The sequence below is a fragment of the Zalophus californianus genome, chromosome X, assembly GCF_009762305.2.
Source record: "Zalophus californianus isolate mZalCal1 chromosome X, mZalCal1.pri.v2, whole genome shotgun sequence".
In the NCBI taxonomy this organism is placed as follows: domain Eukaryota; kingdom Metazoa; phylum Chordata; class Mammalia; order Carnivora; family Otariidae; genus Zalophus; species Zalophus californianus.
Genome location: NC_045612.1, coordinates 38,339,063 through 38,352,919, shown reverse-complemented (window position 1 = coordinate 38,352,919; position 13,857 = coordinate 38,339,063). Strand labels below are relative to the sequence as shown.

Genomic DNA, 13,857 nt, shown 5'->3' with positions numbered 1-13,857 from the left:
CATACGCTGCTTCTCAGACATTTCTGGAAATTGTAAATTATGTTGGCCCAAAATAGGTTGCGGGTGGCAGGGGGGCGAGTGGGCTCTAGAGAAGCGAAACGTGTCTGTATAGACCAGGATCGTGTTATTCTGAGATGACAGCAACTTAAAATGGCTCCTTGGTGGGCAAATGGAAAGGAAGAGAAGAGAAGGAATCTTTCAGAAGCTGCCTGGTTACTCCCTGCTTCTCACCTGACTCATAGGCCGTCCCCTGGGGTCCATTCTGTAGGGGCAGAGCGCAGGCTGACAGAGGGGTCGGGGGAGTCCTGCTTCACTTCCTCTTGCTGATCCGGAGCACACCTCTCCCCTCTACCAAGGACAGTGAGTTTCCAAGCATGAGGAACTCTCAACTGTGGGCTCCCAGCAGCTCCTACCCTGTGATGGTGACAGACTGTTGGCTCAGGGAGCCATCTGGACATCTTCTGCTGAGCTTGGGCTTTGCTTTGGCTTGGAAAGAGGCCTATCTATGGCTTTCTGCTTTCCGGAATTCTCTTCCAAGTAGACATTAACTACCGTTTTCCCCCATCATGTTCCCGAGGCCTACACTGAGACACAAACAGTGGGGACAGGAATTCGTGGAGAGGGCTCTGGGGAATCTGTGTATGTGTTGGAGGGCTGGGAGGACACAAAGTTCTATATGGGGTCGGTGTTCAAGATGTGACTGATTATGAAGAGGCCGGTTTGTCATTGGTCTAGATGGTGTCGAAAGAATCGGGCCACTTCCATTTGGGCCTCATGCTACGTTCACTGCATGCAACTGTTTCTCAGTTTCCAAACTAGGCCAGAGGTCAGTTGCAACTTGGGCCAGAGGGAATGCGCCCTGTCTGGAGAGGAGTGATGGCCGCTTTCCCGTGGAACAAGGGCCAGGGGGCGCTGGTGGCACATGCGTGGCCAGAGCTGTCCTGAGAAAATATCACCTCGAACTTGATCCTGGAAGGGTGTTTAAATGTCCCTCAAGACCCAACTCCTGATGCCAGAGGTGGGAACCAAGAGAAGATTCTTTTTCTTCTTGAACCGAGTAGGCCATTAGGCGAGAATTGTCATTCGAGATCCGTTTGAATTTGGAAGGGTGGTGGGAGATCTGAGATCCCTACTCTCCAGCCAGGATTGGGGGAGCTCCACCTTCTCTGGTCTGTTCCCCTGATAGACCTCATTCCCATCCATCAGTTTCAGTAAGTAGAATTAACCACAGCCCAATGCTGTATCCCGTGACATATCCTGTGACAACAGCCTCCTCTAGAGAGAGATCTCCAGGGACCCTGTCTATGACCCGAGTGCCCAAGGGGCGCTCATGGCTGTATTCTATCTTCCGTTGAGTATTGCCAGGAATAGAAGTCTGGGTCTTGTTTTCCAGCCTTCTGCGGTAGTGTCCTTATTGTTGGGAGCAGTCAGGAGGACATTCTAATTCTCTTCGTGGGTTTGGCCATCTGTCTGTCCTCGGTGCTCTCCTGCCATATCTCTGAATTGGGTTGATAAATACCTACTAATATGTCTGTCTAGTATTGTGCCAAGTTCTGTGAGGTATCAGGAAGCCCATTTAACCCTTCATGTGGCCAACATGAGCCCTTGGAATACAGATTTCGACCATCTTTGGATTCATGAGTACTTCAGAATGCTAGAAATCAGCATTTAGAGTGAATTGGGTGTAAGACCATAAAATTCATATCTTGTTCGTAATAGTTGATACATAGCAGGTGCTCAATAAATATTTGTTGATTGAACGAATGAAGGAATGAATGAATGGGTCGGTGTCTGGGGGATCATGAAGGTAGATTCCAGCGTTGATTAGTTCCCATGGCAGTATAATTAGAATCTTCCAGGTCTGGGCTCACACGGTGGGGGTGGAAGACAGGACATTTCAATAGCAGGGGATCAAACCGTCATGGACTTGAGTCATTTGTAAATCAAGTTTCAAAGTCAAGGGCTGCCTCTGTACTATAAGGGGCCTCAGCACACATCAAGGTAAGGTAGGTCAAGAGGTCAAGAACGTGAACTCTGGAGTTAAGACTGCCTGGCTTATATCCTGGCTCTGTAACTAACCTTGGGGCAGTCGCTTCATCTCTATGCTTCAGTGACCTCTTCTGAAAAGGGGGGATTATAACAATGATCTGATATAGTTGTTATAAGTATTTGTTAATACATATCAAGTACTTAGGACAATGCCTGGCAGAGAAGTACTACGTACCATTAATTATTAATTACGATTATTGTTCTCACTATCTTTATTGTTGTTTTGAACATTAGTCATATCTCTGTCCCTATCAGTACATTTTCCAGGGAATTACCAGTCATTTCTATGAGAAACTATTCTGAGTTTCACACCTACCACTTAGACTTTTGGAGCCTGGCCTACTAGTATTTCTCCAAGGATAGGTTAAATGCTCTGGATAGGTAATCCAGATTACCTTAGGGAGCTTTATTAAAGTATAGAATGCTGGGCCTCATCCAGGTCCAAGGAAGATTCTTCCTCTAAAAATCTGATGAAAATAAAGAATCTGCGTGTTCTCTGTGTGTTGGATTAGCCAGGAGCTGCTGTGAGTCAAAGTTTATTATCCTCCAGTGCTGGTAGAAAACCTAGGAGCAGGTGTGGAGCCTGAAAAGAGCTAGAGAAACAGAAGAGAAGACCAGAAGTAAGGAGAGAAGTGAGCAGAGTCTACTCATGTTAGGAGGTGGTCAAGTGCCATCTCTGGTGGCGTCCAGGGGACCTGTGACGTTCACCTTCCTTTGATTTAGAGATTCATGAACCTGGCTCATGCTTGTAGCAGAGGTGACGAGCCTGGTCAGGGGGAGATGTGAGAGACAGCAGGGCGGAGAGGCCTGTCTTACAAATGGCTGTCTGGCCCACTGGCTACCTTCAAGCAAGGGCCCCCAAAGAGTAGAATCCTAAGCACACTCCCTGCTCAGTTGGCAGGGGGTGGTGGGCTGGGTGCTGAGTGCCCTTGAGCGGTTTTGACTGGGCTAAGAACCAAGTCTCAGATGCCTTTGTCGCCTTCTCTGCTCTCGTGCTAATGTGGGGTTGGTCTTATTTCAAGCCATCTTATGCTCAAGTCCTTTGAAGGCACTAAAATATAGACAGATGGTACCACAGGCTACCTGGGCCAACTAGGGACTGGAAGTTAGCGCCTGTCCTCACGTACCTCTCGCTCTACGTGGCTTACATAATCTGGGTGGAATCTGTGACCCAAGTCAGGGGAGATGATGCCTTGGTCCTGTCAGGGGTACAGAAGGCCCTCGTGGAGCCCCATGTCACACCACCTAAGCCAAGAAGGCCCAGCCCCCTGGGTAAGCCATTCTGCAGGCACGGTTTGGCCTCCACACCCAGCTTGTTGTCTTTTGACTTGCAGCCACCCTGGCTCCTCTGCAGGCCTTTTGAACAGTCTCTTTCCTTAGCCTTTCCTTGGAGTTCTCTGGAGAGAGCTACACAAATATTTACTTTCCCTCCTTGAGCAAAGAGTCAAGTAATGTGTTCAGGGCTGGACTTGCAGGTCCTGAAGTACCTTCTTGGGTACTCAAAGCTTCTCTCCTTTTTCCACATGAAATTCCAGCTTTGGCTCAGTCTGAAGATGGAGTAAATGTGGATTTAGTGACTTCCGGGCCCCCTGGGGTCCTCTTTAATGCCTAGTGCGTGTTTCACGGTAACTCAGTAGGGTAATGCCTTCAGGTTGCGTAGTAGACCCCATTCCTTTTCTGTCAGGGGAACAGCCTGGAGTATAGAAAGAAAACCGTGGTCAAGATCATGCATTGCGGAGTAAGGTGTCCTGGATTCCCATCCTGGCTTGGCCATTTAATGAGCCTTGAGACCTGGGGCAAGTTATTTGATTTAACCCCCACCCCCTTTTCTTTCTAAACCCACCTGGGGTGCCCACAACTGCGGTAATCGTATTTATAATCCTTAACTCCTAGCAGACTCCGCCATTGGTCCATGCATGGCCTGCTTTAATTTTCTTCACGGGTGCATTTATTTATTTATGCATAACGTAATAAGGAGTTGCTATGCACCCAACCCAAGAACCAGCCACATTGATAATACAGACATAAGCTGTATGTACTTCCTCCATTCTGCTCCCTGCCTCCTTACCCACCTTGACAGAACCACTAACCTGAATTTTGGTTATTATTCCTTTGCTGTTTTTGAAAAGCTTTATCTTTCTCTCTCATATGTACATAGGAACATAGGAACATATATATATATATAACATATTATATATAATATACATATATATGTTCCTACATAAGATATTATTTCATTTTAGTTGTTCTTTACCCTGATAAAAATATTATGTTGTATATTTTAGTTGTTTTTTTTTTTTTTTGAACCTCATGAAAATGTTATTATGTTGTATATAGTCTTCTGGGGTTTGCTTGTTTTCTTCAACATTATATTACTAAGATTCATCCCTGTTACTTAGTATAACTCTATAGTTACATTTTCACTGTGGCGTAGCATTCTGTTCTATGAATAGGCCACAATGTCTTTCTCCATTCTCCTTGAGATGGGCCTCTGGTCGTTCCTAGTACCTTGCTATTCTAAGAAAACCTCTCTGCGTCTCGATTTCCTCCTCTTAAAACTGGAGAAGAGCAACAGGAACTACGTCATAAGTGTGTTAGGAAGATGGAAGGAGTTCACAGTTGTGAAGTGCTTTAGTACAGGGCCTGGCTCAATAGTATATGGTGGATCAGGGTCTTCATTTGCTTTTGCTTGGGCTGTCATGACGGATACCGTAGACTGGGTGGCTTAAACAATAGAAACTTATTTCCTCATAGTTTGGGGGGCTAGAAGTCTAAGATCAAGGTGTCAGTAGTGTCCGTTTCTTTTGAGGGCCTCTCTCTTTGGCTTGTAGATTATGGTCTTCTTCGGCTGTCTTCCTGTGGTCTTTCCTCTGCGTCTCTGTGTCTTAATTTCCTCTTTTTGTGAGGACAGCAGGCATTAAGCTAGACCCCACCCATTGGACCTCATTTTATCCTAATTTCCTCTTGAAGGGCCCTGTCTCCAAAGACAGTCTCATTCCGAGGTACTGGGGGTTAGGACTTCAACATACGAACTGGGTTGCGGTGGGGCGGGGGAACGGGATGGAGGGAGGACACAATTCAGCCCATAAAAGTTAGTAAGTATACACCATTATGAGCATCATTGTCTTCCTCCTCCACCTTGCCCTAATTCCTAAGTCCTAACTCCCCTCCTAAGTAATTCCTGAGTCTGTTCGAGGTAGGAGAAGAAGAGCTAGTGGGTATCATTTTCATCTTGGATAAAGGGAATAGCTAAGTGAGGCCTTGCAGCATACGTGATGGCTCACTGGCCCCGGATGGCCGCTTCATGTAAGTTCTGTTACGGGCTTGCGTGGCCGTGGCAGGCAGCTCTGGGTTGCTGTATCTCGTACCCCAAAAGGCACTTCCTCAAGTAGCTGGGCTACCAGAGCGGACAGCATCTTTCACGTGTCGAAAATCTTTTGTTCTGACACTAGGGAGCTGGCTGGGGGCAGTTGGCTGACAACCACAACTCTGTTCTGCTCTCCTGAGGGCTCTGAGCACCAAGGAGGAAGTCAGGAGCAGCACTGATGGGGTTTGGACTCCAAAACGGAGGACCGATCTCCCCTCCCCCAGCCGTCACTCACCAGTCCCTCTCTCCACAGCAGACCACGAGAGTAAGATGGAATGCCCTGTACCTGGTAGGGCTATGGGCAGCTGTGTTTGCTGGGGCCAGGGGTGGGCTCACAGGGGAAGATACAGTGAGAGCAAAGGGTTTTGGCGGGGGGGTGAGGGGGTGGTCTATAGGCCCTCCCCCCACGCCCATTACATTACGTGTTCTTTTCTTTACATGCGTAGATACTCTGAGAGAGGGGGTTTGTAGAAACTAGAAAAATTCACACTAATCATCCCTAATAGCTAATAGGGCGGGGACTGTGTCTTTATCATTGCCGTATATCCAGAGCCAGGCATATTCCCTGCCACCTAGTAGTGTCTCAGTAAGTGTGTGTGGTTTTTTTTTCTTTCTTTCTATTGATTGGATGAAAGTAAGAATAGGACTGTCATGGGTAAGAAGATGAGAGTGCTACTGACATTCCTTTGAGAAATAAGTAAGTCTCCAGGGAGAAACTTTCACCTAGGGTGGGCCCAAAGAATGAATCACATTGGGAAGCTAAAAGTTATCCTTGGTCGTCACCTGATAAGTACACTGATGCGTGACTTAGGGCTATGGGGAAGGCCCAGACTCCACCATCTTTTGCCGGAGGCTCTTGCTAACACAGGATGACGAGGTAAAAAGAGCTCCAGCTTTTGACCCAGAGAGGCCTGGCATTAAGTCTTAGTGGCTGGAGGGGCGCCTGGATGGCTCAGTCGGTTAGGTGTCTGCCTTCAGCTCAGGTCATCATCACAGGGTCCTGGGATCGAGCCCCACATCAGGCTCCCTGCTCGGCGGGGAGTCTGCTTCTCCCTCTCCCTTTGCCCCTCCCCCTGCTCCTTCTCTCTCTTTTGCTCACTCTCTCACTCTGTCAAAAAAAAAAAAAAAAATCTTATTGGCTGGAATTGAAATCTTGCCTTTACCACTTACTGGCTGGATTAATACTGAAGAGGAGGAGGGTGCCAACCACTAATGTTGTGCACATAGCGTATGCCAGCACTGGGCCAAGAACCCTGCATGCACTACCTCACCTAATTTCACCGCAACTTGATGCAATAGGCATCATTATCATTCCCGTTTTACAAATGAGCCAGGTGGAGCTCAGCAAGACTAAGGGATTGGCCCAAAAGAACAGTGCAACCAAACGATGGAGCTAGAATTTCAATCTTAGCAGCCTGACTCTAGGCTGGACATATTTGGAAGTCATCAGTATCCAGATGGCATTTAGAGCCAGGAGCCTGGATAAGATGATCTAGTGAGTGAGAGTAGCTAGAAAAGAGAGCCAAGGACTTGATTCTGGGCCCCTCCACTATGAGGGACAGAAGGAAGGTCCAGTAAAGGGGGTTGAGAAGGGGAGTCACTGAGGTCGGGGAAGAACAGAGAGTGGCATTCTAGAAGCTGAGTGCAGAAAGTGTTTTAAGGACGAGAGCATGATCACCTGCATAAAAGCTGCTGAGGGGTCAAGGAAGATGAGGCCCGAAAATTGGTCAGGACCAGCATGTTGCTGACTGCACAAGGTGCCGAAGATCTTCCTGACACCCTGGCGTGGGGATGAAGAAGGGGTGGCTATTTAAAGTTCGTACAAAGAAGTCACATGGGCTAGGGGGAAGGGGGCCAAGGGTGTTTCTTCTGATGAGAGAGATTATAACTTACTTGTTTTCTGAGGGGAATGATCCAGTGGAAAAAAGGGATGGTTGCTGGTGTGACATCCTTGGGTCGGCAAGAAAGGATAGAATCTAGCACACAAATGAGGGGACTAGCCCGGGCCTGCAGTGTGGTGGTTCCTGAAGAGCAGCAGAAGAAAAGGCAGCTGTGGGGGCGGGTTCAGAGAGGAGGGAAATGCGGAGGTGGGAACTTGTGGATGTTCTTTTTCCTGTTGCTCCTCCCCCCCCCCAAAATGGAACAGGAAGCCGAATCATCGGCCTGGGGCGGATGGGGGAAGGTTTGAGGAAAGTGGGATCAGTTGTGAAATAGTTGTCCGGGAGCGAGGAGAGTGAACGGATTTGGGAATGTAGACGGATGATAGGGTAGCATTAAGGGCCAGCTCCCAATTTGCTGTCATGAATTTAAAGGGTCAACCGCATAGCTTTGTATTTTGCTCTGGCCACGCTCACTCGCCCCAGGGGTAGGGACATGAGGGCAGAGAGTCCGATTTTACCAGCAATGTGGCTTTGCAAGGCAGGTAGGATGGAGGAGGGGAGAGTGTTCGGAGGGTTGAGAATACGGCAGAGGGACTGACGGGCAAGTATGGAAGCGAGGACGGCAGGTCAGTGAGGGGCAGTAAAAAGGTGGCAGGATCAGTGGACCGGAGGTGCCAGTGAAGTTGGAAGACGGATAGGAGGCGGGTGAGTTGGCCCGGTAGGAGGTGGCGGTTGGAGAGTGGGGTGCATGACAGGCTAGCGCTAACTATTGAGAACACATGAATTTTGACATGGGAGTGTTGGAAAGAAATGGCAAGGGAGGCAGGAGGCACCGTCTTCAAGGACGAAGGGGAATGCCCGGGGAGAGGGCCTGTAGGTGACTGCGGTAGGAAGAGTGGTGGGTGGCAGAGGCCAAGGGCCTTGAAATCAGGGGAGTGGTAAGGAAGGAAGCAGAGAGAATGGTCAGGGAAGCGCCAGCAATATAGAAGCAGCAGAGGGGAGCAGACAGGACCCCCTCCTGGCCCCGTGGCACAAGGCAACATGGCAGGCAAACCACCCAGCACTTGAGAGGGCTGTAGGGATGGCAGCATCCTCAGAGGGAAAGGGAACCAGGTTTTCGTTAGAGCAAGAAGGTGAAGGGACTGTTCAGAGGACAGTTTGAGGATAGAGGGGATTTTGCTGATGAAGAGTCAGTGGGTTCCAGAGGGTAGGCTGCCCAAGTTTCTAGAACTGAGGGAAGGTGGCAGATGAGGTCAGATTAGGGGGAGGGGGTTAGAATTCAGGTGTTGGGTGGTGACCTGGGAGTTTAAGGCTTCTTTTTTTTTTTAATATTTTATTGATTGATTTAGAGCACAGCAAGTGCACACACAAGGCAGGGGGAGGGGAGGGAGAGAATCCCAAGCCGACTCCACGCTGAGCATGGAGTCAGACTCGGGGCACGATCTCACCATCCCGAGATCACAACTTGAGCCAAAACCATGAGTCGGGTGTTTAAGCAACTGAGCCACCCAGGTGCCCCAGAGTTTGGGGCTTCTTATAGTGACTGAGGTGACCAGGGATGGAGGGCATAATGGGATTGCTTGTCTCCATGGCAAAGCATGGTGGTTTGGCTGGCAGGGTTGCGCACTGGGAGAAAGGAGGTCATACTCTGGCCATGGACAGAGCCCATGCCCGTCATGTTTTAGGCAGTCTGAACCCAAAGGCCTGCTGGGGTTTATCAGTCTGCTCTTTGGATTAAAAAAAAAAAAAAAAAAAAAAAGGATGTTGTCTTGGGTGTGAGAAGGAAGCTAATGACCTGTGTAGTTTAAAACATTTTTAGTGATTTTTGTTTTTCAATTGCTGTGATGGTAGGACTTTTGGTCTAAAGCCTCAGGAATCTTCCAGCTAAAAAGGCACCAGGATAGGTACGTTGGAGTAGCATTCCAGATGCGAGCTCTGTAGGGCAGAAATGAATCAGCGAAGCGGAACTTCTGGGGCAAGTATGGCACTTTCCAGATTGTGTTTGTGCAAATGGGGAAAAGAGGGTGGCGGAGGCTCTGTGAGAAAGTTTTGGGGACTCAGGACAGATCAGTGCTCAGTAAAGAAAACGACCCGTTTTCTTCTTCAGTGCTGAACGTCCTTTACCCCCGTCCTTGCCCCATCTCTTCTTCATTTTTTTTTAAGATTTTATTTATTTGAGAGAGAGAATGTGCTCGAGTGGGAGGAGGGGCAGAGGAAGAGGGAGAGAGAATCTGAAGCAGACCCCATGCTGAGCATGGAGCCTGCCGTGGGGCTCGATCCCACCACCCTGAGATCATGACGAGCTGAAACCAAGAGCCAGACACTCAACCGACTGAGCTGCCCAGGCGCCCTGCCCCGTCTCTTATTTGGATGTCATTTCACAGCTCTGTGGCTCAGTTTCCTTATCTGTCAAATGGGGATGACCATTGTTCTTGCTTCACAGAGACTTGTAATGGTTAAGTGCGATAGCGCCTGTAAAAGTGTGTACCCAGCGCATGACGCAAAAGTACTTAGTAAGCATTGTTATGAAATGACAAGGGGTTGATTCTTGCTCCCATTCTGCTCCCTTCTTCCTGCAACTTGTTTTTTTTTTTTTTTCCCTTACGCTGCCCTCTTCTCTTTCATCTCCTCCCTCCCTTTCTCTCCCAGTTCCCCCCCCCCACACACACACTTCCTCCTTTGCCTCTCTCCCCTTTCTCCTCTCTGGCTGGGGCTTTCGGCGGTGCCCACACCTGGTTTTACACTCTCCATGGCCCTTCTGAGGCGGGGAACTCTTGAAATAGGGGGTGAGGCAGCCCTCTGAGGAAGGAAAATGTTTCTGGGGGGGGGGGGCAGCCTCCCAGCCACCCTGAGATTTGTGACCAGGGTGCCTAGAGAGTCACAGAGGGCTAGTGCCAAGAGCCTCGGGAGCTGAGAGGCCTGTGTTGTCGGCCAGGTCTGGCCACTGCATGATATGGGGCCTGGGCTCACAGTGGACCAGAGCAGGCCGCGACGGTGAGGAGTGCGCGGACAGGGAAAGACTGGGCCCAGTTCCCATGTGGAGGGTTACCGCACACCCACTGATCACAGCCGTGTCACGCTTCTTTAGGAGAGAGGGGACCAGGAGGGTAGGGTGCTGGCTCATACTATAAACTCTAGAGCCAGACTGCCTGGGGTTGGATTCTGTCTCTGTTACCACATGAGCTGGGTGTGCTTAGTCAGCAAACCTCTCTGTGCCTCAGTTTCTCATATCTGGAGATAATTGGAACAGCACAGTCGTTAGGAGGACTAGATGAATTGATAGTGAAGAAAGTGCTTACTAGTTCTAGGCATACAAGTACTGTATGCATGTGTGTTATATTAAAAATTTAAAAAAAAAATTGAGACACCTGGGTGGCTCAGCCGGTTAAGCATCTGCTTTCAGCTCAGGTCATGATCCCCAGGGTCCTGGGATCGAGTCCTGCATCGGGCTCCCTGCTCAGCGGGGAGTCTGCTTCTCCCTCTGCCTGCCACTCGCCCTGCCTGGGCTCGCTCTCTCTCTCTGACACAGAAAGTCTGAAAAAAAAGACCTCTAAAATTTTTTTAAAAATGACAACAATCTTAGAACAGTGTAATTATTTTCATTTTACTGGTGCTGAAACGGGTGGCGAGGTTAAGTGACTTGCTGGAGTCCATAGGGCTATTGAGGGGCCTAATGAAATCTGGAAGCACAGATTTGACAGACTCCCAAATTGTGGCTCGTAGTCGCAGTGCTAAACTGCTTCCCTGGACATGCAGGTGAAGAGTGTGATTTCTAGGAGGCCAGGAGGCCTGGAACGGAGGGAGAAGCAAGCAGGCGCTGAGAGTCCAGGGGATAAACAGCAGCTAGGGTCCAGGAGGTGAGCAGAGGTCCTGCTTGAGGACATGGCTGGCTCCCCAGGCCTGTTCCAGGGAGAGGTCAAGTCCCTTAGGTAGCCAAAGAGTCGGATTACAGCCAGAGGGCTGAACCTTCCTCCTGGGACCTTTTCCTCCTTGCCTGTTTTCTGGGTGACCACAGTCAAGCTAGTTAACCCTTTTGTACCTCAGTTTCCTCATCTGTCAAAGAAGAAGGATACTTGGCCTGCCTACCTCACAGGGTTTTTGAGAGGCATCAGTGGCTCATGGATCTGGAAACAGTTGAAAAAGCATGAAGCAGTCCCCAATTCCAGATGAGAGGGTGAGCCCAGATCCTCTTACTGTGAGGCTCCAATGCGGGCCTCCGAGTCCTCCAAAGCTCATGCTAGTGATGTCCACTGTCAAAGCCTTTTCCATCAATTCCAGCATGGTCTGTGGAGCCATGTAGAACCTCGTCTCTTTCTGGGGGGATTTTACGTCCCTCTGTGAGCATAAAATAGTAGTTGAGCCCCGTCTGGGTCCGTGGGAAATTTTCCTTCTGTGTGGGCTTTCATTTTCAAGGGCCAGAACCAGCGTCTCTTTCCAGGGTCCACAGTCATCCCAGCCCCCATTCTGGGCGCTCTGCCATCCTTGGGTTCCAGCCCTTGGCACAAGGCAGACTTGGGCTGTTGTTAGCGCACAGTCTTGGTTCTGTGCTTGCCTTGTAGGGAACAGGGAGGCAGCTGACCCTTCCCCCGGGTGTCCTTGTCTCTCTGGGCTTCCCTTTAGGGGTGTGTGTGTGTGTGTGTGTGTGTGTGTGTGTGTGTTGTGGGCCGTGGAAGCCCCAGAGGCCAGGCCTCGTGCCAGTTGCTGAAGTTTTTTTTTTTTTCCCTCTAGAATTGAGTTGGCCATCCAGCTGTTTCCACTCCTTGCCCTCTGCCAAACTCTGTGGCACGGTCCACCGTGCCAGGTGGAAACCATGCTCTGCTTCGGGAATCCGGAGCTTCCATTTTGAGAGAGGCAGAAAGCCGCAGCAAGTGAGCCCGCGTGTCGGAGGGAGAGTGAGGGTGGGGCTGCTCCCTTTGGCAAGCCTTTGTCAGAATTGGCCCAGCTGCTTGGTCTTCACCCAAAAGTAGGGCTAACTCTGGACCGACCCCAAATATCTAGCAGGGAAACTAGTCTTGGATCTAGACCAAGCCAGACCTAGAAACTACTTTGTTTTTTTTTTAAAATCCAGAAAATGGGAATAAGAAATCCTACTACACATGTTCTTCATGTCAGCCGAGAAATAAGCTTTTAGACCGCCCAACCGCCTTCTCACCAGGAGCGAGAAGTGACATCAGGTTGTGTTTCTTCAAGTATATCCCATAGACTACTGAGGGTTCTGTGAACAAAAAAAGAAGGGGCGCCTGGGTGGCTCAGTCGTTGGGCGCCTGCCTTCAGCTGAGGCCATGATTCCAGGGTCCTGGGATCGAGCCCCACATCGGGCTCCCTGCTCCTCGGGAAGCCTGCTTCGCCCTCTCCGACTTCCCCTGCTTGTGTTCCCTCTCTCACGTCTCTCTCTGTCAAATAAATAAGTAAATAAGTAAATAAATAAATCTTTATTAAAAAAATAGGCACTGGCGCACTAAGTTTGGGAAACACTAGATAAACCATTTTAAGCAGGTTTTGTCATTGCAGAGACCACCCAGATCCTCACTATACCACCAGGATACATGGTGACCCTCCACGGGATCTAGTCTGTGTGACATTTCTTCCATTGTAACTAGCTTTCTTCGTGGAACATTCTTTAAGCACCATCCCTGCCAAATATGGTTTGGAAGCTGCCAGCCTAGGTTCTAAGTGTCTGTCCCTTCCATTCTTTTTCTCCCTCATTGTGAAGGGAGGTGAGCCCCGGAAACGCATGGGAGGGGGTTACGATGCGGGTCCCAAAGAGCAAGGGCGTTTCGCTTCAGAAGCTATTGACATGAGTGTTTCCTGCTCTGAAACACCTCTTCCCCGTCTCCTGTCCTTACAGCTCCCCTTCGAACTGGAGATTTACTACATTCAGCATGTTATGCTCTACGTGGTACCCATCTACCTGCTTTGGAAAGGAGGTAAGGCCAGTGAACCATACCTTTGTGCCCCTGCCACACCTTGTCGCGCCCTTCTGTTTGGGGGGATGGCAGTCTGTTGGGTGTCTGTCAGGATCTTGGCCTCCTGCCTGGCCGGCTGTCTGCAGGATGTCTTATGCCACACGCCAGGGGTGGGGAGATGGGCACTGATAAGGCCTGCAAAGAGCCCGGGGGGCTTTTCAGAACCATCCTTTGTGGGCGAGCATGGTGCCACTAACTGTGTGTCCTAAGGCCTAGGCCTCGGGCTCGTCGTCTGTGGTGGCATTGGGTTTGCATGGAGCCCCCCCCCCCCCGCCCCACCCTCTGTCACTCGCTCGTGCTGTGCCTTCCCCCTGCCTCAGTGTGCAGCACAGGGGTAGAAAGAGAGATGGAAGCCCCCAGCCCTCTCAAGAGAGGGACCTTGAGCCCTTGCTCATTATACCCATCCTCTCAGAACCAAAGAAGATATTGAGAGGGGCATGAAGTTCAGGGACTGTGGGGTTATAGGATGGAAGGAAGAAGCAGGTAAGAGAAGAGTGATCACCTTATAAAATAAACCACTGATGACCTTGATTTTGTCACAAGGGAGAGACAACGAACTTGGTAGAGACAGCCTAGGAAGGAAACTGACTGAACT

The 13,857-nt window shown here is 49.8% G+C and overlaps 1 protein-coding gene across 11 annotated transcripts in view; it reads left to right on the top strand.

Moving 5' to 3' along the window:
- Positions 1 to 13,857, top strand: part of TMEM164 (transmembrane protein 164) — a 161,527-nt gene that overhangs the window by 114,104 nt on the left and 33,566 nt on the right. For 10 of the 11 annotated variants that reach the window (XM_027607744.2, XM_027607738.2, XM_027607735.2 and 7 more), the window contains one exon: positions 13,145 to 13,223. The exons of the other annotated variant lie outside the window; for it this stretch is intronic. In XM_027607744.2, coding sequence (XP_027463545.1) covers positions 13,145 to 13,223 — 79 coding nt within the window. The remainder of the gene's footprint in view (positions 1 to 13,144; positions 13,224 to 13,857) is intronic. 11 annotated transcript variants of the gene reach the window in all.